At 51.5% G+C, this 24809-nt stretch overlaps 3 protein-coding genes across 3 annotated transcripts; 1 reads left to right on the forward strand and 2 right to left on the reverse strand.

Annotated features, from left to right (window-relative positions):
• Window positions 1–4284: 4284 nt before the first annotated feature.
• Nhe3 (Na[+]/H[+] hydrogen exchanger 3) lies at window positions 4285–9816 on the reverse strand. The gene is made up of 7 exons (XM_003740869.1): window positions 9588–9816; window positions 8211–8521; window positions 7751–8031; window positions 7104–7666; window positions 6692–6995; window positions 6443–6551; window positions 4285–5320 (listed from the first exon to the last, which is right to left on the reverse strand). The coding sequence occupies exons 1-7, from the start codon at window positions 9814–9816 to the stop codon at window positions 5177–5179; spliced, it is 1941 nt and encodes a 646-aa protein (XP_003740917.1). The 3' UTR covers window positions 4285–5176.
• A 6212-nt stretch (window positions 9817–16028) lies between these two features.
• Window positions 16029–21220, forward strand: LOC100903828 (adhesion G protein-coupled receptor L1). The gene is made up of 13 exons (XM_003740870.1): window positions 16029–16125; window positions 16861–17140; window positions 17291–17594; window positions 17798–17933; window positions 18049–18327; window positions 18420–18666; window positions 18745–18896; window positions 19045–19102; window positions 19281–19389; window positions 19465–19752; window positions 19880–20113; window positions 20558–20659; window positions 20755–21220. The coding sequence occupies exons 1-13, from the start codon at window positions 16029–16031 to the stop codon at window positions 20926–20928; spliced, it is 2460 nt and encodes an 819-aa protein (XP_003740918.1). The 3' UTR covers window positions 20929–21220.
• On the reverse strand, window positions 21166–24708 carry LOC100903975 (intraflagellar transport protein 81 homolog). The gene is made up of 12 exons (XM_003740871.2): window positions 24517–24708; window positions 24253–24416; window positions 24030–24159; window positions 23674–23922; window positions 23389–23583; window positions 23162–23266; window positions 22893–23068; window positions 22370–22515; window positions 22130–22296; window positions 21831–21964; window positions 21575–21749; window positions 21166–21490 (listed from the first exon to the last, which is right to left on the reverse strand). Exons 1-12 carry the CDS (start codon window positions 24706–24708, stop codon window positions 21335–21337), a joined length of 1989 nt encoding a protein of 662 aa, XP_003740919.1. The 3' UTR covers window positions 21166–21334.
• Window positions 24709–24809: the final 101 nt, after the last annotated feature.

Below are 24809 nucleotides of genomic sequence, written 5' to 3' on the forward strand. Positions count from 1 at the left end.
CCGGTGCGAGCCACGGAAACGCGAAGCTTCTTGGCTTCAAGCAATCGCTCAAACAGTGCCATTCTTCCTGGCAAATGCAGCAGCGTCTCACTCGGAGTTTTTCTTGTTCTTGACTTTTTTCCTATGAAACCTTCCTTGTTTTCCTATGAACTCGGCGGCAATGCTTCAGCCATAGGACAGCCAGGTACTTCAGTCCTTGGAGACGTTGCTCGACCTCAGGCTCCAGCCCCGAGAGCTGCGCCAGGCGACTCTTCCATCTTCGAGAGGCGGTTTTGGGACTCACGTCGCTTCTGTCACTTGCGGGACCTGCGGTCGTGGCATCCATGTTTGCTGTCTCGGATCAGGTGCGCGACCTGCTCCCACCTGCGGCTTTATCGACCTTCACCGCGCAGCGAGACGCCCTCTCCGCGAGGTTGTCCGCCTTCTCTCCGGAAGTGGACGCCCTAGGTTCGCAGCGGGCTTGGATGAAAAAGGTTCACGAAAGAGCCTATGATGATTTGTTGAATGAGCTCCAGGCGGTCGCTCGTCCGGGAGCAAGCGAGTGGCTGCATGCGATCCCAGCAGGCTCACTTGGGACGAGACTGGTCGATCGCTCGACCAGAACTGCGTCGGACTGCGCTTGGGCGCGGCGCTTGTCGAGCCACATCGCTGCTCTTGCGGGGAGCCGGTCGGCTGCCTCGCTCATCATGGTCTCTCTTGCGCGCAATCTGCGGGGCGACGTCCCGTCCTCGCCACGCGGCTTTGAACGACACCCTCAGCCGAGCACTCCGTTCGGCTCGTATGCCCTGCATGTTGAAGCCCCAGGGACTCATCCAGGATGACGGGAGGCGGCCCGACGGCCTCTCGTCGATTCCCTTCTGTAGGGGGGAAACGCGCCCTCGAGTGGGACGCCACGGAGACCGACCCTCTGAGCCTATCTCTTGTCGGCCCCGGTTCTACTCGCGCAGGATCAGTCGTTTCGAAGGCCGAGGCCGCGAAGAGAAAGAAATACGCAGCTCTACCAGCAGGATACAACTTTTCCTCGTCTCGACGCTTGGAACCCTTCAACACAAGGTTCCCAAAGAGCTCCTCATTCGCACGTGGAAAGGGGAGAAGCATTCCTCGGGTCGCTGTCGTATCACCAAGCGCGATGAGAAAATAGAACGCTTTCTGCCGAATATGTCTGCCCCACGGAGCAGACTTCACCCGAAACGTGGAAGTCTCGTTGATTACCCAAATCATCGATCCTCGATGAAAAAAGGAGTCCGTCGAAGGTAGACATATGGGTTGCGGATAACGAAACAGCGGAATAATGTTTTTACAACGAACATGCTCGACCTGACGGTGTCGGTGACGTGAATAATTGAGAATCTGAGATCCACCGGAACCCATACACCGAGGTCTTCGGAGCTAGAGTGATTTGGCAACGGCTTGTCGTCGATGATGTTGACGTGAGGGCACCAGGATGATTTGAGAGCGAGGCACCGGAGAGAGGCGCATATTGTGTACACGATACCAGTCAGCCATGCAGTCGATGGCAATCTGCAGGGAGCCCGTGTCCGCGGAGGATTTGATCGATCGATAGAGCTAAAGATCGTCCGCGAATTCAAGGTACCTCACTGATGACGGGAGGTTCCTGCCTGTGTCATACAAGTATATGGAGTAGAGTCCGATCCTGTAGCGTAAGGGTCAGTTGGGTTGCGGTAAAAACGTTGCTTGACGAAGCCATGCTGTGCGTCATCCGTGAGGAGATTTTTGTTCTAGAATCGTTTGATGTGACCAGCCAGTAGTTTCTCCATTATACCACAGCATGTCGAAGTCTGAGAGACTGGTCTGTGGTTCCCAACAACGGTCTTCGACCCTTTTTTATGGATGAGAATCACAATGGCACGCTCGAAGAGCTGGGGCGCAGTCGATTCGTCGAACGACTTCTTGTAGATGATCAAGAGGGTCTTCGGTTGGAGATTGCTCAGCAGTTCGTGAATTCCCTCTTCGGTGAGTAGTGGTGGGTAGTCGGGATGTAAGACTTGAGAGAAGTTATTGAGTGTGTGCCGACGGGTGTTTCCAGATGAATCGAAGACAGTTGCGAAGTTATCGGCGAAGAGTTTGGCTTTGTCTCGTGGATCGTTGACGGTTAGATGAACGAGGTGTCCAGAAGTCTTTAAGCGACTATTGCCATATCTATGGAATGATCGAGAATCTTTGAAATTAAGGTTGGATTCACGGATAACCCTTTCCCTGCGTAGGGCTTCCGCTTATTCGGCATGTAAATGAACACACTTCCCGTTCGTGGTCAAACGCTCATTGAGCCGGTCCATATAGGCTCGCATGGGTTTGGACTCACCAGGAACAGAGTACAAGGGGGGAATCGTCGGTTTCGGACTCTGTCTTTCCATATTTTCCCCTCAATCACCGCAAAACCTCCGACCGCGATCGCATGGAGTATCCTGCATGCATTCGAGCTCGGGTAATTCATTCCGATTCGATAAAATAAACGGAAGTCTGAGCGGCCAAGCAGGGGCTACCCCAAGAACCGCTGCTATACTGCATCATAGAGGAGACCAGCCGCGGCTCTCATAATCGTGGAGGGGCCACAAGCATGGGTTGGGGAGCTGAATCAGGGTGACCATCGCTCCGGAACAGAGCAAGGCTCATTACTCGCCTATTTTTCGAATCTATGTAGACTCCACCGGAGCCAGGACTTTGGAGGGGAATTCTCCACGTAAAAACATGCTCGATATGTTCCTCTGGCTCGTCTGTGCACGGCCCATGGGGGGTCTTGAAGACCTTTCCCCTAGCGTGGACCTCACTGATCCTTGTTACGATGTGTGCACCTCCGTTGTGCCGGAGCATTGGTCGATGATTCCACTTACGCACAAACATTCCATTCCGCACGGCTTCCACGCCAGGCTCTCCGTATGTACATCAAGCTTTGACGAGCGATTTCCAGTCGGTGTCTGTTTTCTCTAACAAGAGATCAATAACCAAGTCGGGGCCGAAGGACTGGCCCCGCATTGCATGCGATTCATGATGGCGAGCATAGAGTTTCATCATCAGAATGTTTCATGCACTGCCCGAGACTCCGGCATTCATTTTAAGAAATTCTCGAATCGTAGTTGATGATGTAGTGGATCTTTTGTTCGAGAGTGGCTTACATGTGAGCCCCCCGGATCACATGTAAGCCACAATAATTTCTTTCTTTTCCACGTAGGAGCCAACCAAGCTCACATTTTATTCAAGCCCACGGCTTCAAGAGACAAGCATTGACTAGCAACTAGCGACGGGCCATCGGTAATCGGCCAGATATCCGACCACGAGCGTGGGGACTTCGCTGCATAGGGATGAGATTAAAATCAATTTATTCAGTTCCGAGCCCCGTCGGCTCCGAATTCGAGTCCTCGCTCCGCCCTTTGATAGTATTTGTTCTGAGTCCTAGGACGCCCTTCTTCTATTTCGGAACGAGAGCGATTTCTCATTTCTCATGCATGACCTATGGAGCAGATCGCCGCCGAGGCCATCGCGGCGCCGAAACTTACCTCACCGGGTTATGCACCATGGCCTCAATCTTCCCGGCAAGAGAGAGCCAAGCTGCGTTTTCCGTCATCTCCGTTCAAAAAGAATTCCTTCGGATGGATCGTCTTCCATCGGAAGAATCGGCACGATATCCTAGAAATTGAAGCGTCTTGTTATTGATGAGGCTTGTCCTCCAGACCGCAGCTGGGAGGCCATCACCCGGAACAATTCACAATGCACGAAACGGGAGTCCGTGCTCTAAACGTCTGCGAAACAGGGGCGCCTCCATAAGGCGGCGATCGCCCGACCGCCCACCCCCCCTCGAGGGTTCCGACGGTCCATGCTGGAGCAGATCCCAGGGATCAATCCGCCGCCCCCCCTCTCGATGCATTGGCCGACTGCCCCCCCCGGAGGATTCTTGCATCCTCCCGTGCTGCGAGCCCTCGCGAAGGCACGGCCCACGGAGAGGTCTTCGCGGGGATATCCGCAAGTTCTTCATTCGGAAGAAGTTCCGGAGAATTCTCAGAGCCCCGAAGAGTCTTCAACCGATTAAGATCACTCCATGAATGACTCCGTCCGGATTGGGCCAGCACCGATATTCTCTCCTAGTCGACGACTAATCCTCAGAATTCCGATCCATTGGTGTCCACGGAAGCGTACGATGTCAAGTTCTCCGTAGGCTCCACCAACTCCGAGCGACTTAGTCGCGCACCTCTGGTCTCATCGATTGGGGATACCCTCCAGAACATGACCTTGACGTCGGTAAAACGAAAACTCAGCGAAGACTCCACGAAGGGTTCAGCTTTTATTTCTGACAACATCAAAATCGAAGGAAACCACACGGACACACACAAGCCGGTCTTCGGACCTATTTACAAGAACAGCGATAGAACGCTTCCAACATCCCTAGGCTACTCCCGATCTGCTGGATTATCGTAGCTTTCGCATTTACAAGAATTCATCGTCCCTCCCCAACCACAATAAATTATCAACATCCTTAAGTTAGAAACTCCTCTTCATTGGGAGAAATCGGAGCCCCCGGGGGAAGTAACCTCGAGTGAGTCTGGTCCGACTAGACAGTCTGTCTCGAGTTCTTCTGCTGCCAGTTCATCACTGAAAGTCGAGCTCATCTCGGACGCGAGTTCGTGATTGCGACAATCGAGGGAACGTCAGAGCCCGCAGCTCGAAAATGACTTGTTTGGTTGCTGAGCGAGTAGCTCATTTGTTGGAAATGACTTGTACAGCGTTGCTAGAATGCATTGAATGTACAGAATACTCTTTTCAGGCAGGGAGAGTTCATCGACTTCATCTAGGAATCCACCGATTGAGTCGCGCAAAATCTCCAAGTGCCGTTTAAAGCTCGAAAGTTCAGGGAAGGAAGCCTCCCTGATGCGCATCGTCCCCGAACGGGTCCAAGTTACGCTTCTCGGGATCGAGGCTCGAGATTCGATAGTGATGCAGAATCATTGGGAGACATGTTAGAATGGGACCATTTTGGGAAGTCTGATCACGAGCGAAATCATCCACGCACTCCGACCTCGTCTCCTTCAATGATGACCATCGGTTATAGATCGTGAATGACGCCTCCAAACTTTAGAGTGGAACACGAGTACTTTCGTTTCTGAAGCTACCGGAAATGAGTCGCATCACAAAACGCGATATCACTGTTCGCATAGAGCGCTAACTATTTCTCGATATAATAAACGTGGTTCACGAGCGCTTGGGAAGCTTGAGTGAGACTATTCGTTCGCTCAAAATTGAAGTCACTTTCGTCGAGGCAGAGGTCCGTATCTGAGTCGTCTTCGCGAGTGTGGCGACAATTGTCATCCTGAAAAGTATGGTATTCAGTTTCGAGCGAGCGGCTTTTTGGATTTCGATCCTGCATCGGTGTCATCGCAATCGTGCCCTGTCCCATCAATGCGGAGCTGCGACAGATATATTGTATTTCGGGAGCCGACGAAATCTCGAGCAGAACTGGGGCATTAGTAGTAGAACACTCACCAGCGATTTCATTTGATACGTGCAGCGAAAATCGTCAATGAGGCGAACGTGCTTTGAATTAGAGTTTCCAGTAACGAGTCATGTTTAGTGGCATTCACTTTCGACAAACATGCAAACACGTCGGCCTCCTCCCCCGACGCGACGCCCCGACAGTGCCGATCTTCTCATACGGTTCGTATGACTCGAACACTCTGCGGACCGTGCGAGTGTTCTCAACGACTATCCCCGGAGAACACCAATACGGAGAGACAAACATAAAGAACGATAACGTTCGACAACAGAAGAGGAAGGATTCCAAGAAACGGAAATGTGCAGCCAGGACGATATTACGATGTTCATCTGTGTCCCCGAACGAAAGCTGAAGGTGACACGGTAGCCCGATCGGACTCTGGAGCCCATGAATATTCCGGATGCGACGTCGAAATAAACTTCGGTGAGGGATCAGCGGATCTGGTGCTGGTGGCCGTCGTGGCGATCATTCGCTCATAAGCTTGCAAGCCTCATCTTCGAAAGCCAACGTCACCTTATGGAAGTGAACAGCTGCTTGTTCGATACTGGCGCAAAGATGCGGTACTGGATCGGGGATCCCGGAGCCTCCGACGCTGCTGCCGCCGCCGCCGCTGCTGCTGCTGCTTGCCGGGATACATGCCGTCGACAGCGATTTGAAGCTGTTCAACTTCTGCTTGAGAGCAAGCTGCCGCTGTTAGTTCAGCAATTATTCTTCAAGGGCGTACATAGTCAGAGTGGCGTCCTTTGGCCAGCTCGCGTTGTTGCACGAACGAGATAGATTGGAAGTCTTCGGGCTCAGGACATTTGGGACAATAAGGATCACATGACGATTCCCTCACATCATGCCCATGCTCAGAGGCCATGCCGAAGCTGTCACTGAGATAGTCGTAGACTCGCTCCCCAAGATTCATTGGAATCGAAGATAGCGCAAATCACTCACCTGTGTGAGCTGCTCGGTAGAAGTCAACAGATGAGCCAGGGGCATGCAACAGGAAGGCAGGGTCTCAATCAAAGTTGGTCGACTGTGGGTCAAGAAGGGCTTCATGAACCTGGAATGGAAAAAAAATAATGCAGCACTGTTGATGGAATGGGACATATCATTGCTGTGGGATGAGCGGTGCAGTCAGTGGGAAAGCCGCTCAGGGTTGGATTCGACTTCACTACGGACTCTCTGACTGAGTGAGCGTACCTGACATCAAAGTTATACCACTTCCGGACTAGCCAGGCTTTTTCGTAAGGAGTCTTCAACGGTTCTCCCGTAGGACTGCGGAGTTCCGATTGGGCTCGCTGCTGCTGCGTTATATTCAGTAACTCTTGATCGTGGTCCTCGGAACCGACTGGAATGTTGAGCCACCGCAGGAGTGTGGATATCGATCCTCCGCAGACAATCACAGAAACGATCACCGTGAAAGATGTTGTAGTTAGCATCACATGGCGCTGGAGACCGAGAGTGTTCCTGATGGCTAGCGCGAATGCCATAGCTCCTCGGAGTCCTGCAGATCGAAAAACTACATTTTGTACGTTGTATCGCGACATCCGCATGATTCCGCGATCCGGTAGCGACGGCGACGGCGTTAATGATAATGGGTCGTTATGCTCACCGGAGAAGAATATGACATGTTGAAAAGCCATTGGTATCTTGTTGGTGCGGCCGAGATTGAGGAGAAAGGTCAGTGGGTAGACGAGCATGGCACGTCCGGCGGCGATCGAAATGAAGGCAGCCACGATGAAAAATAAGTCCCAATGATGTTTCTTATACGTGAACATGCTGACTCCAATATAGGAGAAGATGAAATTCTCCGCAACAAAGTTCATCAGCTCGAAGAGCTGTTTTGTTCTTTGCCGGCTCTCCACGGAGAGATTATTATAAGTGTAGTGGGCTTGGCAGATTCCGCAAAACAGTACGGCGACAATCCCAGTCAGTTCGAGAGCTTCGGCGACTAGAAACGATGAGTATGACATCAACAGAAACAAACAGCTCTCCAGGAGTGGGAAATCGCAGAGCTTGGTGAATTTGGTAATCAGCGCCGTTACACATCCCGTGCTGCTTCCGATGAGGAAAGAACAAGCGAATATGTAGAAGAAGTTGCTGAATGCTTTCAACGCGGCGGCCAGCTCGAACTCAGTAGCCTTGTTACTGACGTCTTCGTAACTTGTGATTGCTCTGCAAGGAAGAGCGACCCAGGCTTGATTCGTTCCAGAACTTATCCTGTGAGATCATGGGAGAGTGATTTCGGGGCAAACTTACGAGACGAGTCCAATGGCAACCGCGTCGTTGAGAATACTTTCTCCGAACACCAGGGCATACAAATTCACATCGACTTGAAGGTCGTGGAAAATGGCGAGAACCGTCACAGGATCCGTGGCCGATATAATCGCACCAAAGTAAAGGCAATTATTGAATGTGAATTGCAAGTGAGGAAGCGCCAGCACAAAGATGTAAAGCACGCTACCGGTCACGAAGCACGATATGGTCGTGCCAAAGAAGGCGTACGTCATTATTGTTCCGAGGTTCCGGAAGAAAAATTTCTGAAAACAATCCAGATAGCTCATGTCAATCCAGGAGGATACTTTGGACAGTGGTGTATAACCCTTCTCGTAGAAACTAAGTGTAAGTATCGGCGCCTTCGCCGTCTCTCCGAGAGCCTGGCATGGAATCTGATCGAGAGCTCATCATGAGGCGGAGCTCCATGAGAAAGTGGACTCACCCGCTTTAAACTGTAACCTGCATTGAAGATGATCGGGGGAAGGATGATGTTGAAGAATATCTCGGGATCAAACGTAGCCTTCTGATCTAACTTCTTGCTCTCCACATCCGTGAGTTCACCTCGAAATGTATACGCGTACGAACGATTTTCCCGGCTGCCGTCAGGCGTCTTCTGGATTTCTAGCTGGACGAACACGTTGTCCGGCGGGGACCCAGGATCGGGTAGAGTCTGGTTATTCAATGGGACTACACGGAGATGGCTCGTTTCTGTTTCCTCGCTGGCGTACCGAATCGACGCGCCAACCATCAGACCTGGAAACCGCCAGTGAATTCTGAGACAATATTCACCCACACAGGTCAGTCTAGGTGGAGAATTCCGTCGATTTTGTATGCTTCAGCTCATAGCGAAGCCCTCGTAGCGTCCCCAGCCTTCCGTGCCTGAAGACTACGTGAAGCGCAAAACTCGCATAGTACGAAGCGTAGACTGAACGAATCCGCCGGTCAAGTTACGCGTCGTATGACACACGGACTCTCCCTTGGGGGGTTGGTCTTACGCTGGGCTCATCAATCTGAGCCCCGCGAGGCCGCACGGTCCCACACTTATTCGTTGATACGGGGAGAAGGAGAGGAACAGCCGGCCTACGGCATGGATCGAAGGATCTCGACCGATCTTTAAGCCAATTTCATCAATAGTCACAAGTTGACCAGTCTACGGTAGGGTGGTCCTCGCACGTTTCGCGGTCGCGTAGACCTCGGCATGAGTTTGCATGATTTTCTCGCTCAGATAATTTCATGCCACAGGATGTTCACGGAATGGAATCTTCAAATATGCATGCAGCGAAATTTCTGCCTCTCTCCTCGCTACTATTCAGCACCAGACACGAGACTGTACAATCGGAAGAGCCGATCGATGGGACGGTGACGGCCTCGAATGTTTTACGCGAGAGCCATAAACTCCTCGAACGCAACTATCCACAAGGAGTTCGCTCGCATAGCAACATGTACGCGATTTTTGTTCCTCGCCCGAGCGCGATGCTGAAACCCTTGAGCGGCGGAGCACCAAGGGAGATCCCGCGACTGCGATATCGTCATAATTCACTCGCGTGGAACGGACACATCAGCACTCTTTTGCCTATTTTCATTCTCGGCCGGGTCGCTTTTCAGCCACCTGTCTCCATTCGATCGTTCCTCACGAGAAGTCCATAAGGGCGTCTTCGATCCGGGAAGAGCAATCAGGCTCAGAAAGCGACGCCGATGCGAGGTCCGTCCCTAGACATACACTGCAGTACCGGTCCGCAGCCGGAGATGAGCTCGCGGAAAGTCATCTTCTGGGATCTAGAATTCTAGAGCGAAACCCTTGCTTGAAGATCGAACTTACCGAAAATAACTGCCAGGCCGGTTTCGTGGAGAAACCTCGCCCTACGACGCTTGAAGGCCCAGATGAGACACACTGTGAGAATTAGAAGCACCGTGTAAACCAGAATGTTTATTGAGTCGATCCGGTGAATTGTTCGGGCTTTCTCGTCCATCCGGATATCCGTAGGTGCGTTGGCCATCACAGGCAACAGACTCATGCAGAGATTGGCCAAGACTGCCAACAGAGCCATGGTTGACGGTGGGACTTTAGTTCAACGGGCTTTCATTTCAATCCCTAATCGCTAATCGTCGACGTTCGAAAGCTTTCCGTGAAAGTGACCATTATCGCTTCGCCGCAGCTGACATCTTGTTGTTGTCGTCTGGGAGACTTTTCCTGTCGTCTGTTGTGGGCGAGCGAGTGTGGTGTGTGTGTATACTAGTGTGAGGAGAGAGAAGGAAAGAGGACATCGCGTATCGTTTCGCTGTCGTCGCCGGCTCGGAACCGCCTTTGGCTCTACGATCGTAACGGTCTCGTATTGTATGCTCGTGCGGTCCGCATGGCTGGAGGAAGGCGGTGGTGTACTTTTTGCAAACTGGATCGCCAGACGGAGAAGAATGGAGGACACGTCGTGCTGATGATCCCTGCTGCTCATTATTGTTGGAGCCCAACCGGGCGATTCCGTGGATATTCTTCAAAACGACCTCTCCGTTCCTATAGCGGCTCAAGGCTTGGTCTAAAATGCCAGAAAGGGCCTTCCTTTTCATCGAGTTTTTGTCTTTCTGTCTATCCTTCGTTTCCGATAGGCCTACTGCCTCTCTTGCCTCCACGTCTCACTCGAGTTCCCTTGGGTCTCCATCGACCATAGGCCAAAGGCTGAGCTCGTGATTCGAGGGACTCTCGGTCGGACCCACGCAGTGGAATAGATCAGCCACACCCTCAGAACTGTTGAGGGACAACGGGAGTACTATGGAATTCGGAGTTCCTTCCCTGGCAGCTCTCATCATTCGCCCATCATCTGCTGATGAGTGACGATGTCATCCGACTATGTTCTTCGTCTCACGGCCCTCCTTGCCGCTCGACGAGACTCCGTGACCCAAGAGAGAGACATAATTTCCCTCCGTGAGGGGATTCCCGGATATCGTGTCTATCCCTATCCTTCCCATGATATTGGCCACTCTTTTAAGATTCTTCGAGCGCTCGATGCTCAATTGAATATTTTCAGCCTCATGGAGCTCGGGAAGAATAAAATCAAGGAGGAAAACACGAGGAAACTCTGTGCCTTCCATGCATCTAATCCTCGAAGACTCGATTCGCTGCCTGTCAGATTCTCGGCTTATCATCATGTGTTCAGTGATTCGGCATGTCCTCTGATGTTTATTCCACAATCTGACAGTGCCTATTTTTAAGTGCTTTTTTGCTTGCCTATCTCGCAAAGTCCAGGTACCTGGAAATTCTGGCTTCTTGTCATATTGCTCAATGAGAGAGGAAGTCCCCTCTCCTCAGGGTCAATGCTCCTGACGGGTTCTGCTTCTAGATTCGATGGACTCGCAGTCATGGAGAAGATTCGGCGTTCAGCTGCCGCAGTACGTCTCCGCTCGTCACTGATTTCCGCAAAATCAATAGCGAGACCTTGCAGGTGATCGCTTCCAGGGCAGGAATCAATGAAGAACTAGGCATTCATCGGGAAATCCATATTCCGACACATTCGAAGGAAAGAGCCAGCGAGCTTCAGTCAATGTCTGTTGCTGATTTGAGATAAATGATTTCACTGCCTTCCCGCTTATCGATCCCGGTCTCCGGCTGATCATCGCTGAACGCATCTCGCAGCTATCAGGGGCGCACTGGAGCTGATGTCACCACGCCCAGACACGAATGAATATGGTCAAGGATTCGGAAACTCCCGGACGACTGTGAAGATAAGGGATAACGAAGATTCCACTCTAGCAATTGACGGAACAAAGTGGACAAAATCGGATATGCTCGCAGCTTTTTTCCGTAGGCCCGTCCTAGCTCTGCAGAAACTGATCCTCAGAAGCCGGACGTCGAAGGGCTCCGAAGTGGAACTATCCCATGGAACGGCTCACATTAGGTCTGTCGCGCAGCCTCAGCGGGCACGCTCATCCGCAACAGGGCCGCCTGATCTGGGTCGGTGGGAGCAAAATCTCGAAATTCTCCGAGGAGCAGGCGTGGAAAACTCGAAGAAGTTCACCAGCGAACCCGAAAGCGGGTTCTCAGAGCCCGATACAAGCTCAAATGACGGGTCCGTCAGTGTTCACTCTGTTTCTCCTTCGGAGGTAGATTCAGGTCAAGAGAGTGAGACGCCCGAACCTCATATCGAAGAACCTCCCAGTCCGAGCGAGAGTGAGTCTAGCTCCGGTGGAAGTGATAGCGATCGTGCAGTAGAACAGGAAGATGACGAGTCCGATACCACGGACGAAAGCGAATCTGACAATTGACCGACGTTGGGGCTTCTCGCTGTTCGATGACGGATCTTCCAAGGCTGTGCTGTTGGAACCTCCGAGTACTTGTGATTCTACAAAAATTCGCCTCGCATCAGGACTCACGATGAGATCATTTTCCAATAAGCTCGGTCAACGACTTAGCGGATCAAGATGATGCCGAAAACGGGAATGAGGAGCCCGAGAGAATAAGTACACGGTGTACGGTGTAGCTCAACTTGATGATTCTTCCCTAAATTCTCCCAGAAGGGCTAGCCGAATTCAGCCACTTCCAGTTCCGACCACGCGGGCGCTGAGTATCTTTCCCCGTTCCTTGACGGTAGCATCTTCAATCTTATCTCATCCCATCGCACGACCGCATCACATGACTTATTCCATACACATACTGACACAAATCGATGTCGAATTCAATAGTTGTATTACACATTGTACGGTTTACATACAGGAGAAGCATGGACACGTCTTCAATCTTTGCCGCCGGCAAGTCTCGCTACTTCCAACCACAGTGAGACGCCATATCCGCCATAGGCTGGGGACTTCCGCGCGACCGCTAAGGGGTATGCGGTCTTCAGAGCCTGGTCACATTCGTATCCCGGGAGGGCTTCTCGCAAGATTCAAGAATTGACAGCTCGTCTGGAGGTATCCCGCTCCATGGAACCTTCCATAATCGTTCGTGAGAGCGGATCCTCCCGAAAGTTTGGCCTGACACCAGGTTCGGAAAGAAAGGGAGAAGGAGCTTCCGAGGGGCGTCCTCGAGGCTGCCGATCTTCTTGGCATCACGCGACCGCGATTCCGCATGTGCCGATGCAGCTCGGAGTTACGGTGCCGGTCCACCGACTCTCGGTCGCTATTCCGGAGGAATGCAGAAGATTACTCATGTCGCCCGCTGATCACGATCCCTCTCTGGCCACATCCTATGGATCCTCGGTGGACGCTCCGAGTGATGATTGCCATCCCGGTGCGGGATCCACGACCGACGGACGAAGTGTCGCTGGCGACTCGACACAGACAACGTCCGATGGAGAGACTGTAGGAGTTTCCGGATTCATCAGATCCAAGCTCTTGACATAGGATACAATCGATGATCACGAAATTTCTTCAGGGGGCTCGAGATATCGCTCGGAACATTCATTCATTCCCGGTCACTTATAAGTAGGGCTAGGCGTGTGTGGCGGCCGCCACGTCCGCCATGAAATCCGCGATTTGACCGGAATGCCCACCTTCGGCGAATTTCGGAGTTTTTTTCACGGGATAAACGTGGTCAGTTTGTCTCCTTCCGCGACAGACCCCGCATGCAATTCGATAGATTCCAAGGGGACCATCGATGGCGAGATATGCTTATCCGCTGCGGACTTCTTCCGCGCCTGTCGCGTATTCGACCCCGCGAAGTTGAAAACAATCGAGATCGAAGCCGGCTACGTCATCGAAAATATACTGTGGTTTGAGGAAAAGGATCCGGGGAAGGCTGAACTCCGACTATACTTGTCGGCCGAGAGAAAACTCGAGGTTTCGTCTCACCCGGTAGTTTTATGGATAAATGCGACGGCTCGTTTCCCCCAATTGGCGAAGATCGCTCTGACTTGTCTGAGTGTACCCGGCAACAGTGTTTCGGCTGAGAGATCCTTCAGGAAATACGCGACTGTTCTCCTAGATGATAGACGTAGTATGAAAAGTAAGAATCTCAGCATGTACAATATGCTTGATCATAACAGTAACGAAATGTGACTTCTGGTCCTAGCTTCAAGCCTCCTAGGTAGCATAAGGTAATTGATGCGGCTTCGAAACAGGTGTGGGGTCACGAGTTTCGATGTCGAACCAGGGTGTTGTTCCTGAAGGAGGTCTGTCATGATTCGTCTCGCGTAGCCAACTAGCTGGGTCATCCCCGGACAGGCGCGTCCATACGATTTTTTTTTGGGGGGGGCCAGCCGATCTCTTGAGTCGCATCAAAAAGAACAATTTCTCGATTTTGTCCGGAGATGGTGATTCTCGCCAATCTGCTCCCTAACTGCGAACATGCGACATCAATAAATAGTTCTCATCAGACCGAGAGAGAATCGAAATAGACCGGGAGGAACCGAATCTGAACTCGATTTATCGGGTAGAAAAGGCGTCCATCTGACGACAGGTCGACTGAAAATCTTGGGGGGGGGGCATGGCCCCCTTGGCCCCCCCTATGGACGCTACTGTCCCCGGATCGCCCTCCTCCCCAATATGACGAATGAGCTCGCCATGTTGCGGGAATGTTGGAGTTCCAGCATCAGAAGAGCTTCATTTGGTTCTGACTAAATCGGACGATTCCAGAGCCAGGAGAGCTCGCAGCCCGATTCCCGATCGCTGTTATCTACCGTCTGGTAAAAGTTTCACGAATTTGCCGTCATATGAGAACAGGCGCATCCACCGGATAATCCTGCGTGAGCGGGTGATTACATCGAGACCCCAGATTTTCTCCATCGGACCACGGCGACTTTCATGGATAGCAAGCGGACGAACGGCCGTCAGGCCGACGAATTCGCGCGGTCCGATCCTCACGTCGACGCGGAGGGTAGGCAGATATTCGATTGGCGGTACGCCGAGATCGAGCTTAAGAGAGCGAAGACCATCATTTAGATAGATCCCCGTCCAATCACGTTTGAAACCTTGTGATGAAACAGTGATATCTACGAGTCCATTCCATATCGTTCATTGGTCTCTCGGGTTGTCGTCCCCGCTCGTCGACTCCGCTGAAAGTCCGCCGCGGCGTCGATGAATTAATCCCCATCCCTAGCGAGTTCTCCAGACGGTTTCACGCAGAGCATTGCTCATGCTCAACTGTCCATTAGCTCCCTCTGAGTGACCGCGGAGACGCCACTGGCTCTCGCAAGGCGATCGACGCATTGGGTTTACATTCCATGACGTTCGTGCCTCACCGTTTTCGAGATGAAGATCTCTAGCATCAGACGCCAGATGCAGTGATCACCTTCCGAGTGAACCGAGGAGATGAAAATGAGGGCCGATCACTAAGATCGTTTGCGGGTCCTTTCGGGAAATGAGGAAGGGGGCACCGGGCCGCGGACATCGTCGCGGAACCTCCGCTCAGGGCATAGTCAGTTTCTTTCTCCATCCGGATTTGACCTCCATGCATCGACGGACCTCGCCGGAGAGCCTCTTACGGAAAAGGAGCCTCCATCTTCCTGGCTCCAGAGTTCAGGATCTGCATTCGCCCTAAAGCTCGATAATTTCTCGTCGATGCCCCAGCCGCTGGTGAAGCGGAAATGGTGAAATTCTGAGGGTAGGCCCGTCAACGCAGATAGGAACTACATGTAGACATCCGATTCTAGACATCCGCTGGAAGGAAGGACAGTACAGGTGACATCAGGAGTTGAGATAGCCTCAACTGCTCTCACTCACTCAGTCAGTCAGTTTGGGGCATCGAGATAGCTGGACGAGCCCGAGCCGAATAGATGAGTGAGACTTTCCTAAAAATTCTCAATTTATCGGAACCATCGTAGGCTTTTCCTTCCGTGTTCGCTTCTTGATAGGAGCATAAATGAAAAATTGCGTTCTGACCTTTTGAATTCCGATGCTTCTCAGGGTACAGGAAGGGACGATGATATGTGGAGAGCCAATCTTGAAATTTCTCTCGGCAAGCATGATCAGCTATCTTCATCGGACCGGCACACAAGTTCACGCTTCTCCCGATCGCCAAACAGATTCGATCAGAATCTGATTTGACGGAGATACTGACCCGCTTCCGTACGAATTCGCGGTGTCGATCTCGATTGCTCGAAATGACGCCGAGAGTTGCGCGGAATTTTAAAGTCCCAACACAGAGATTCTAAGCGGTCCGTACCCTTTCCTCTAAAGCGGTCGTTCTCGAAAAGGTACTGACGACTGTGTTCCTCGAGCGCTCGAGTGGATCCCAGTTGACTTAATGCTGGGAACGGCCTCTACTGTGTTTAGAATCCCTTTCATGAGCAATTTCTCGGCTTCGAAGCAGTATGTGATTTGAGCGAAAGGAAGAACAATGTCCTTCCGTTGTAAAGCCGTATCGTTCGCGTCATTCGCTGTGCTCTGGTGGGCCACTGTGTCTGCGAACACGAAAGTCGAATCAGATCACTCCGGTGAGTAGTCCTCGTGGGATCTTGCGGAAGCCCGGATGCATAATGTTCGAGCTGAGATAAGAATAGCAGACTCGAGCCCGTCTGCGATCAAATCGAAGATCTCGATGTCGGAATGCTCACAGTCTCATAGTTTAGGAGCCCGTGCCGTCAATGCGACGCCGCGCCGCAGCGTCCCCGCCGTAGTCGCAATCAGCGGATTTGAGCATCGGAAAAGATAGATTAGACTTGGTACATCTCCACGTCATGCTCGCACACGGAGCTGTAAATTGATTCTGTTCTGCGGACTGGTAGAAAGCAGAGAAGCCGATAGTTGGACATTCTGATACGAAACATATACATTCCTGTTATATCTCAGTCTGAGTGAGCTCTAAAACGGTAATGCTCGTCCTCTCGCCTTTGTCGGGCCGCAATTCTTGGAATCGTGGCAGTGAAACGCCGCGCCGTCGGAATGATCCTCTCACAGAGAACGCAAACCGAAACGTTTGCAGCAGTCTCCGAAACATGGGCTTCTCCTCGCAATCGCTCTTCGTTTTTGAAACGAGCCCATCGTCACGGAAGTGGATATGGCTTTCCACAGAACTCCTCGCAATCTCCACAGCACGCGTTGTTGATTGCACCCTCCAACCGGCCGAATTCCTTCCGACTCACCGACAGAGAGCGTCGTTTCGCCACCTCTGAGTGCTTCCCAGTGACCAACCTACTCATTTCAACATTCGAGGAACTCTTACTCTTCAGAGCAGGTCTGGCTGGGGGCGGACAGGAGGTACTTCTCTTTCGTGGACCGGAAAGGAGCTCTCAGTCTAAGCTATGAAGAAGCAGCGAAGAAATGCGCAAGAGAGAAAGCGACCATATGGGACATCAACTCCGACGAAACACTGAGGGGCGGGACGAAAAGAGCAGATCAGACCATTGCGAAAGAAGTCCTGCAGGAACTCCGCGGAAAGACCGAGGTTGCCGCGCAAATAGAAGGAGATGAGATACTTAAGCGACTCAACCTTGTTTTTGGCAAAAGTTTGTGAGTACTTCGCTGACGAGATGTAGATGCCGTGAACCTAATTTTCAAATTCATGCCCCGCCTCGGAGCTAAGCACCCCAAAGTGACCAAACAAATAAGAGAGACAGTCGAACATCAGTGACCGCGATGGGGGACTTGAATTGATTGCAGGTCCTCGGAAGATTGTAAACTGTATGTGGCCGGGCCCTTCACTCAGGACTTCTACGCATTTACCTATTATGATAATTGCTCGTCGCAAGATGGAACCAGCACCCCCATTTGGTTCGTTTGCCAAGCGGTGGAGGATTCGGGAGGGACTACAACTACAGAACCACCGGAGAAGAAAGAGTCGTCTGCTTCTCCGGCAGAGAAAGAAACGTCGACGTCATCGATTGGAACAACGTCGGAAGGGTCGCACGTGACGCCAGGCGACCGAGTCGACCAAGAAACCATCGAGAGAATAAACAAATCGATTGTGAGTCTCATCCGGGGAGCTTCGAGCGACAAAGGGGACATCGGGCAGAGCTCGGAATCAAGCTCTCGGGAGAATGATCTCCGTTTCTCCCCCGATTATCATGAAGCCCAGAGCTCCTCTGAGGGCGGGGTTGAAGAGCGGAGTCATGCATGCTGGGACTCCAGCTCGTCTGTCTTTTCTGACTCGAGATTCATGAACTTCAGGCGGAGGAGAAGGATGCCGGGAAACTGATCGACGAAGTCACCAATCGTATCAGAGATCTCAAGAAACCGTTCGCGGGATTGAAAAGCTTCCAGGACAAGCTCCTCGACGCGATTCAGCGGTTGGTTGATCGAGATCGTAAGTGTCCTTCGAAAGGTGCCGGGGAACTTGGGCTTCGCGAATGCATTGGTTCAATAGCTGTGACGGGCACGATCACTAGAGGCTATTAACAAGGGGCGTCTTCATCCTCCAGCGCAGAGAGCCTCGGCCGCTACGGAGGACTTGTTTTCCAAGACCGTTCCGGAGCTCGCTGGGCAAATGACGCATCCCGAAGAGTATGTGAGCATCCTAAGATTTGTCGCGAATGTCTCATCGGAGATCGCTGTGCTGACCGACGTCAACACCACCATCTCGAATGTCCGTCCAGGAATCAAGTCGACGGTCCTCTATCGAGTACAGACCCTTAAGCTGCAGAGAGATCTCATATACGATTCCCGAGTGAGAACCTCCGCCGTGAGAACGAAATATACGGGTGAGAGATGTATTGATCGCACGTGGAGAATGATCGGATTTTTCCTTGAATCTCAGACATCGTGTGTGTCATTGAATTTTCCTCTCGGACAGGAGAATTTACTGAGGGGACCATTGTCACTACGCATATGGAGTTCGAAAATAAGATCGTCCAGAATCAAATGATCGACGCTACTTACAACGGTCCGGAGATGTTCTCGAGCGATCTGGTCGAGTTTTTCATGAGACTTGGCAACGGAGAAAAGCATGTCGGCGAAGTGAACTTATTCTTCGACCGGAGAACCAAGCAAGTCAGAAGAGCTAGCAGTCACGAGTGCGTCTACTATAACATCGGCAAAGGGTTAGTGCAATTATTCCAGTTTCCTCACGATGTGCTCGTCTCATGGCGGCTCGCTCTAACAAGTTTTTCTGCGATCAGTGTACTTGACGACGGGGGATGCGTGTTCAAAGGAGTGCAAGACGGGAAGATTCATTGTTTTTGCAACCACACAACGACGTTCGGATCCGTTTTCCTCCCCGAGAGTTTCGACGGCAACTTCGACGTAGCCCTCAACGTATTCAGTTACATACGTACGCTCAGCACTTCCCGTCTCTATCATACACCGAGGATGTTGTATCTCGAAGAGGAGAACTTTGAGGCCACCATCGGCCTTGAATGTCGACGTCCGATCGATTGCTGTCCGATTTCTATTGAGGATTCAAGGGATTTGTTTTTCAGTGGATTTCTTCAGTCTGACAGCTCTGTTTCTGTCCATTCTCATCTTTGGTTTGGTTCGGTAAAGATCGCTGCCAATTCATTGCTCAGATCATCGACGAAGTTGGCAGGAGCTCGATGTGAAGTCTCGGAGGTCTCACCATACTCGAGGCCGGCCTGCCAAGAGGATGATTTGTTGCACGCGAGCTCCTGCGCTTCTAATGAAACAACCAGAAGGACTGAAGATTGCGCTTTTTCAGTCAAATAAGATCCCTGCTCACAGTGATCCATCTCAATCTCTGCCTGTGTCTTTTCGTTTCCGAAGTCATCATCGTAATTCATAGTTTCGCTTATTCGTTCTCCGAAAAGGTCAGTCTCTCCGTCGAGCAGGCTTGCTCATTCCAGATGGGAGTGCGGCTTGAACTCAACCATCGCTCGTTGCAGTACGAATGCAGCATCTACCTGGGGATGCTGGTGCACTACACTTTCCTGGCTGTCATCGCTTGGTCTACTCTAGAGGGCATCTACATTCTGCAGCTCATGATTGTCGTCTTCAGGCCACCGGAGTCGCACACCCGTTTCTACATTGCAGTCGGCTACATGGTGCCTTTAATTTTCCCCGCCATAGCCGCTACGTTCGACAGGCCTTATTCGTCTAAATCGGGTCAGCTCTGTTTTCTGGACCAAAGGAAAGAAAGCGGACTCTACTGGACGTTCCTCGGTCCGCTAATGGTACGTTGAATACTCGATGCAAGTCCGAATTCCGTCCATCGGGAATCTGTCGCTCCCTTCCTTCATGCCGTTTTGAGACCGCCTGGGCGAACTGCGGGCAGGATGGAAACGAATGTTCGTATTTCAGCTCATGTTGACTGTCAACCTTGTTGCGATATCGGCTGTGATGTATCGCTTATGCACAATCAATCGAACCGTGAGGACAGTCAAATCAGAGCTCCTCAGATATCTTCGCGGGATAATCTGCATGACTGCTCTGCTCGGACTTCAATGGACGCTGGGCTTTACTTCGATTCTATTCGACTACGGTTTCATCAAGTTCTTCTGCATTCTTCTCTTCGTGTTCTTCACGCTGTTGCAGGTGAGACTGCAGATTAGAGAGAAATCAGCGGGTTCTCGAGTGTACGCGGCTTCGATAGGTGAAACCCCATATCGAACATGTATCGCAACTCACCTCTCCATGTTCGGCGGAGAGAGTCATCGATCGACTCTCTGCTGCGTTTACGGCAAACAGGAGCTCGCGGAAGGTCTCAGTGATTATTATGGATTGAGCCTCGACTGATCATTAGTATCAGACTTGCTCCAATGCGGTCGATCACTTCGACAAACCGATTCTCGGAGTACAGCGATCAGCCACTCGAACATGGGGAGATCGTCCCCGGGACCAATCTGGGGATGTATTTTCCAACGAGAGTCCATCCTGGAAAGGGCGGACTCGGAGGGCAGATTTTGAACTCGCGGAAATTCAATTTCCGCATTTCTGATCCCGGTCTTGCATCAATAACCAGAGATCTTTTCTCGGCAGGGTCCCCTGATTTTCTTTGTGCACATTATGCTGGTGAAGGACACACGTTACGCCGTCGCTCGATATCTGTCCAAGAGGGGGCGAGTTTCGAGATGCTTAGCGGTAGGTTTCTGTCGGTGTTTAGCGAGACGTCCCATTATTCGCGGCGGAAGTCAGCGACTGGCTAATGACTTGTCTTTGACAACGGAAATCTACAGAACTTCATTCGTCCTCCACCTCCCGCAATGGAGACGAACCTTCAACACGGCAACAGCTCGACAAAATCCACGGAGGTAGCCTCATCGAATCACTCATCCTCAGCCCCTCAGACGCCATTGGAGCTGAAATTCGTCACGGAACACCCGGCGGGACGTTCGAACGGGGTCAAATGAAACCTGAAGGAAGAGGACCCTCCGTGTAAAATGTATTTAAGAATGTATATCGTTTCTATCGAGAAACTGTGTTCGGTACACAACAGGAGATGTACGAGTCGACCCTCTGGAATCACTGTTAGGCTGCGACCTCGATTCGCAATTCGTCGAAGCATTCTCAGAGGCCATTCCGGGAGGAGATCTATCGAAAGCTCGTTCCATGCTTCAGCGGAGTCATTCGCCCGTTCCGAGCATGAGGGATTTATTTCAGTTTGACTCAACACGATGAACTCAATAAATTAAATCTGTTCACCCGCGAGGTCGTGCATGGGCGTGCTCCGAACGTACCATATACAGGGACTCGAATCCCACACTACGGGAATCAAAAGCGGGTATTCCAACAGGATTGATTGGCGAATCAGGAGACTCAAATCATCGACAAGCCCTGGGATTGCTTGAAACTACGTATCTTGACTTCCAGCAGTTTGGTCAAGTCGGTCCACATCTTCAGCTGATTAGCGAGATTGTCCTGATTCTGATTGACGTCCTTCTGCCGCTCTCGCAACTCTTTTGCGTCCGTTTCCTGTTGATATGCGAAGTCAATTCTTAGAACTAGGCGAGGGATCGCCCAACCGTTATTCTTTATCGAGAAGGAGTGGCACATGACCTGATCGTATATGGCCGCATTGAGTTTCTCGCGAAAAGTCTGCTTCTTTATCTTCGGATCCGAACTCTTGTAGGCGGCCAGCTCGGCTTTTATCATGATTTCCATCTTGAGTTCTTCCAGTCTTCTCTCCCGGTTATTCAAATGATATTTCGACTCATGGGAGGCCACTCGCTCTCTGAGGACAATGGGCAGCGTGAATAGATCGTCATGCCGATGTACGACTCCGACATTCCTGGTCGGTGGAACGCTAGACTACCTCAGTTGTTGAACATCGAGCTCCAATTTGGCCATAGAGGTGTCGAGACCCATCGCGCAAGAATTGTAGGTGTTCTTTTTGTCCTCGTATTCCTCATGAAGCTCAAAAATTTTCTGCCGCAACGGCTTAAGCTCCTGTGGGGTTAGACGGCATCGTATCTAGGAATCCTCGGAATCGACTCAAGACAATGCAAAGGACGCAAACCCCGAGAGACCGGGGCGGCCTGGGGCTAACTTCGTGTATAAGTATGGGAGCCTTGCATGCTGAACGGTCTGGAAGAGTTGAGGAGGAGATCTGACCTTTATGAGAGGGGCCAACTCGGTTTTCTTGGCAGCTATGTGTGCATTGAGTTGTTCGACCATCTGCGACATTTCTTCGAGAGTCGCTCCCTTCTGTTGGTCCAGACGAGCTTTCAGAGTGGATATGTGCTCTAGTTTGCTCTGGGCGTCGGAATATCCGCCCACGCCTGCAAAAACCAAGTTCCGGAAAGAGGTCTCGTAGAGCGAATTGCTCGCTTCTCATGATGGAGTCATGATCACCTTTACTGTGTTCAGCCGTGATAAGGTTTTCAGTGGCTTCTTTTTCGCGCTGCAGAAGCTCATCTTCTTCGGCCGCGATTTTCTCCGTCTCAGCCCTCAACTCTTCGAGATCCTGTTTGAATTGTTTGTAGGTGTTCGTTTTCGCTCTGGGGATTGAATTGACGTTGGAATGAGGTCCCTGAGGACGTCTCGAGGTCACCCGATGCTTTATTTAAAAAAAATCACTCCCTGAGAATTCTCATCCTTTCCCGGAACGTGGAACTTCGCGATCCTTGCAGGGCTCCAAGTCTGCAGGGACGGTAGCCCTCCCGTCGCTCATCAGTTCGCACCCTTCCGTAGGGGGCTTCTCGGAGGGAGGGCCTCGAGCATGCTCGTACGCATATATACACGTATACATGACTTCTACTGCAAGTTCGCGGCGCACAGAGACTCGACCCTTCCAAGTCTGAGACGGTACTCGCTCAGCGATTGCTCCGTGTACCGTGTACACAGCTTTACCGACTCGTCTCCGGAACTCACTCACCTCAGTTTGGTGACATACTGTTTGAACTCTTCTCCTCGCAAAACCGCATGGGTGTCGGCGTACGCCGCGCTTTTCTGCCGTTTGTCCTCGAGCTCGGAGAGAACTTGCGAGAGCTCAGCTTGCAATCGCTCCATTTGCTCTGCGGCCGCTTCTTTCTTGCGTGAAACGATTGCCGCCTGGGGGCACGACGATGATGGGTACTCACTTCTGCGTGCGGTGTGATTTGAAGAATCTGAGTGAGCTCTATCTCAATAAGTGCTCGAACTTGCCTGCTGTCTGAAAAGGATTTGCTTCTCGTCGGGATCACTCCGGCGCATTTTCTTCTCGTAGAGTCGACCAACTTCGGCGTTTGTCTCGGCTAATTGATTTTTGATCTGCGAAAGGCCTCTGGCATGAAACCCGCTCCAGGTGTTCGTCCGCGTCCATCTCCTGCGTCTGCGCCAGTCTACGTCGACCTGCGCATGGGTATCGAGATTCTCGTCGAAGATTTTCATACCTTTTCGGTCATGTCTTGAGAAATGGTGGGCTCCGCGACTGCCCTCTGCAGATCTTTCAGCAGCAAGCGACCAGAGCGGATCTCTTTAGGGAGCTTCTCTTGAACCAGATAGGTGTTTGCTTTCACTTCTTCGGTGAGTTTGGCCAGCAAACTCTCTGGACTCGCCCCGACCGCAGTTTGCCGCTCGATTTTCACCTGAATATGTCGTATTCTCCCTTGGAACCCCGAGGTTTACAACATAGGTTCTACAGTAGTGCGAGCTTCCATGGCTTACTTCGTCCGTACCATTTGGTTGAGCCGATTTATTTTCTGTTCGCTATGAGCGAGCGTATCACGCTGCATCATTCGATCCTGGGCTAATCCCTCGGCCCTATCCTGCTCCATTCGGAGTTTTGCGGCGGCCTCCAACATTGCATCCTTGTTATAAATATTAGAAACTCTCCTCTTCACGCGATCGATTTTCCGTCCCAACTGCTGCCTTTCTTCCTCCATGTGCTCCATGTCTTTTTGGATCTCTTGCAAACTCTGACCGGACTGTATCGAGAGACACGGGGCGTTAGCTCACTCCATTCGGAAATAATTTGTCGGATGCTTCATTTTCGGCGAGCTCAGTGAACCGAGGAATGTCATGGAGCTCTCACCTCACTCAGGTTTTCATGCTCTTTGTGGATCGACTTGAACTGATCGATGAGTTTGTCGTATTCGTCTTGGATATCGACGAGGTCCGCGTCGCCCTCGAGGTCGGGACTGACTTCCACTTTCATGATATACCTGTGGATTCCAAATCGAAGTTGTCGAATGGCAGCTCACGGAATCGTGAATGTACCTCCGTTCTCAGCTCCATGTTCCACATATGTACTAAACCTGGCTATGTAGGCTCTCTTCTTGTGGTGCTCGAGATTAGCGAGGACGAACGCCAAGATATGATAAATGATTCCTTTGTCCCCGAGTACGAGTCCTTGGCGGAATGCGCTCAGAGAGATGTCTGGTGGAGGCTTGTACTTCATCACTCGGAGTAGGTTGAGTGCCTAAAACACGAGACGTTGGCAATTCCGGCTCTCAGTCGCTTGTAGTCGAGCCCAATCGCTGAAAATCGAGGCCAAGGTCGAAAATGTCGGAGGGACTCACTTTTATCGAGAGTTGTTCAGCATCCTCATTTCGCAAGTCAGACTTTGCCTTCGGATCGACATAGGCAAGAGTATCGAAAAGCACTTGCAATAGCTGCTCGGGACGGAGAGCATCGAAGTTGATCAGATTGAACTTCTTCTCGAATGGAGGCTCATTCAGTTTGGAAATCACGAATTTCACTTGCTCCGTCATCTTGCAGGCTGTTTGATCCACAGAGCCGAATAGAAGCGGCTGGCAGCCTCCGGGGTAGTCGGAGCGTAGTTGCCTAGACAACGCAGATGCTTTCCGTGTAG

The sequence above is a fragment of the Galendromus occidentalis genome, unplaced genomic scaffold (assembly GCF_000255335.2).
Source record: "Galendromus occidentalis unplaced genomic scaffold, Mocc_1.1 scf7180000077088, whole genome shotgun sequence".
Lineage (NCBI taxonomy): Eukaryota > Metazoa > Arthropoda > Arachnida > Mesostigmata > Phytoseiidae > Galendromus > Galendromus occidentalis.

Bases quoted from the DNA above. Each gene is read 5' to 3' on its own strand.
- Nhe3 (XM_003740869.1), bottom strand. From the start codon at position 9,816: ATGGCTCTGTTGGCAGTCTTGGCCAATCTCTGCATGAGTCTGTTGCCT. The intron at 8,522-9,587 runs GTAAGTTCGATC...GGCGGTTTCCAG, and splicing joins CGGCCTGGCAGTTATTTTCG to GTCTGATGGTTGGCGCGTCG. The intron at 8,032-8,210 runs GTGAGTCCACTT...GATTGTTTTCAG, and splicing joins CAGGTTACAGTTTAAAGCGG to AAATTTTTCTTCCGGAACCT.
- LOC100903828 (XM_003740870.1), top strand. From the start codon at position 16,029: ATGTCCTTCCGTTGTAAAGCCGTATCGTTCGCGTCATTCGCTGTGCTC. The intron at 16,126-16,860 runs GTGAGTAGTCCT...CTTACTCTTCAG, and splicing joins AGTCGAATCAGATCACTCCG to AGCAGGTCTGGCTGGGGGCG. The intron at 18,328-18,419 runs GTGAGAGATGTA...CCTCTCGGACAG, and splicing joins CGTGAGAACGAAATATACGG to GAGAATTTACTGAGGGGACC.
- LOC100903975 (XM_003740871.2), bottom strand. From the start codon at position 24,708: ATGACGGAGCAAGTGAAATTCGTGATTTCCAAACTGAATGAGCCTCCA. The intron at 23,267-23,388 runs GTATGAAAATCT...GGCCTTTCGCAG, and splicing joins CTCAAGACATGACCGAAAAG to ATCAAAAATCAATTAGCCGA. The intron at 22,516-22,892 runs GTGAGTGAGTTC...TTCAATCCCCAG, and splicing joins CAGTATGTCACCAAACTGAG to AGCGAAAACGAACACCTACA.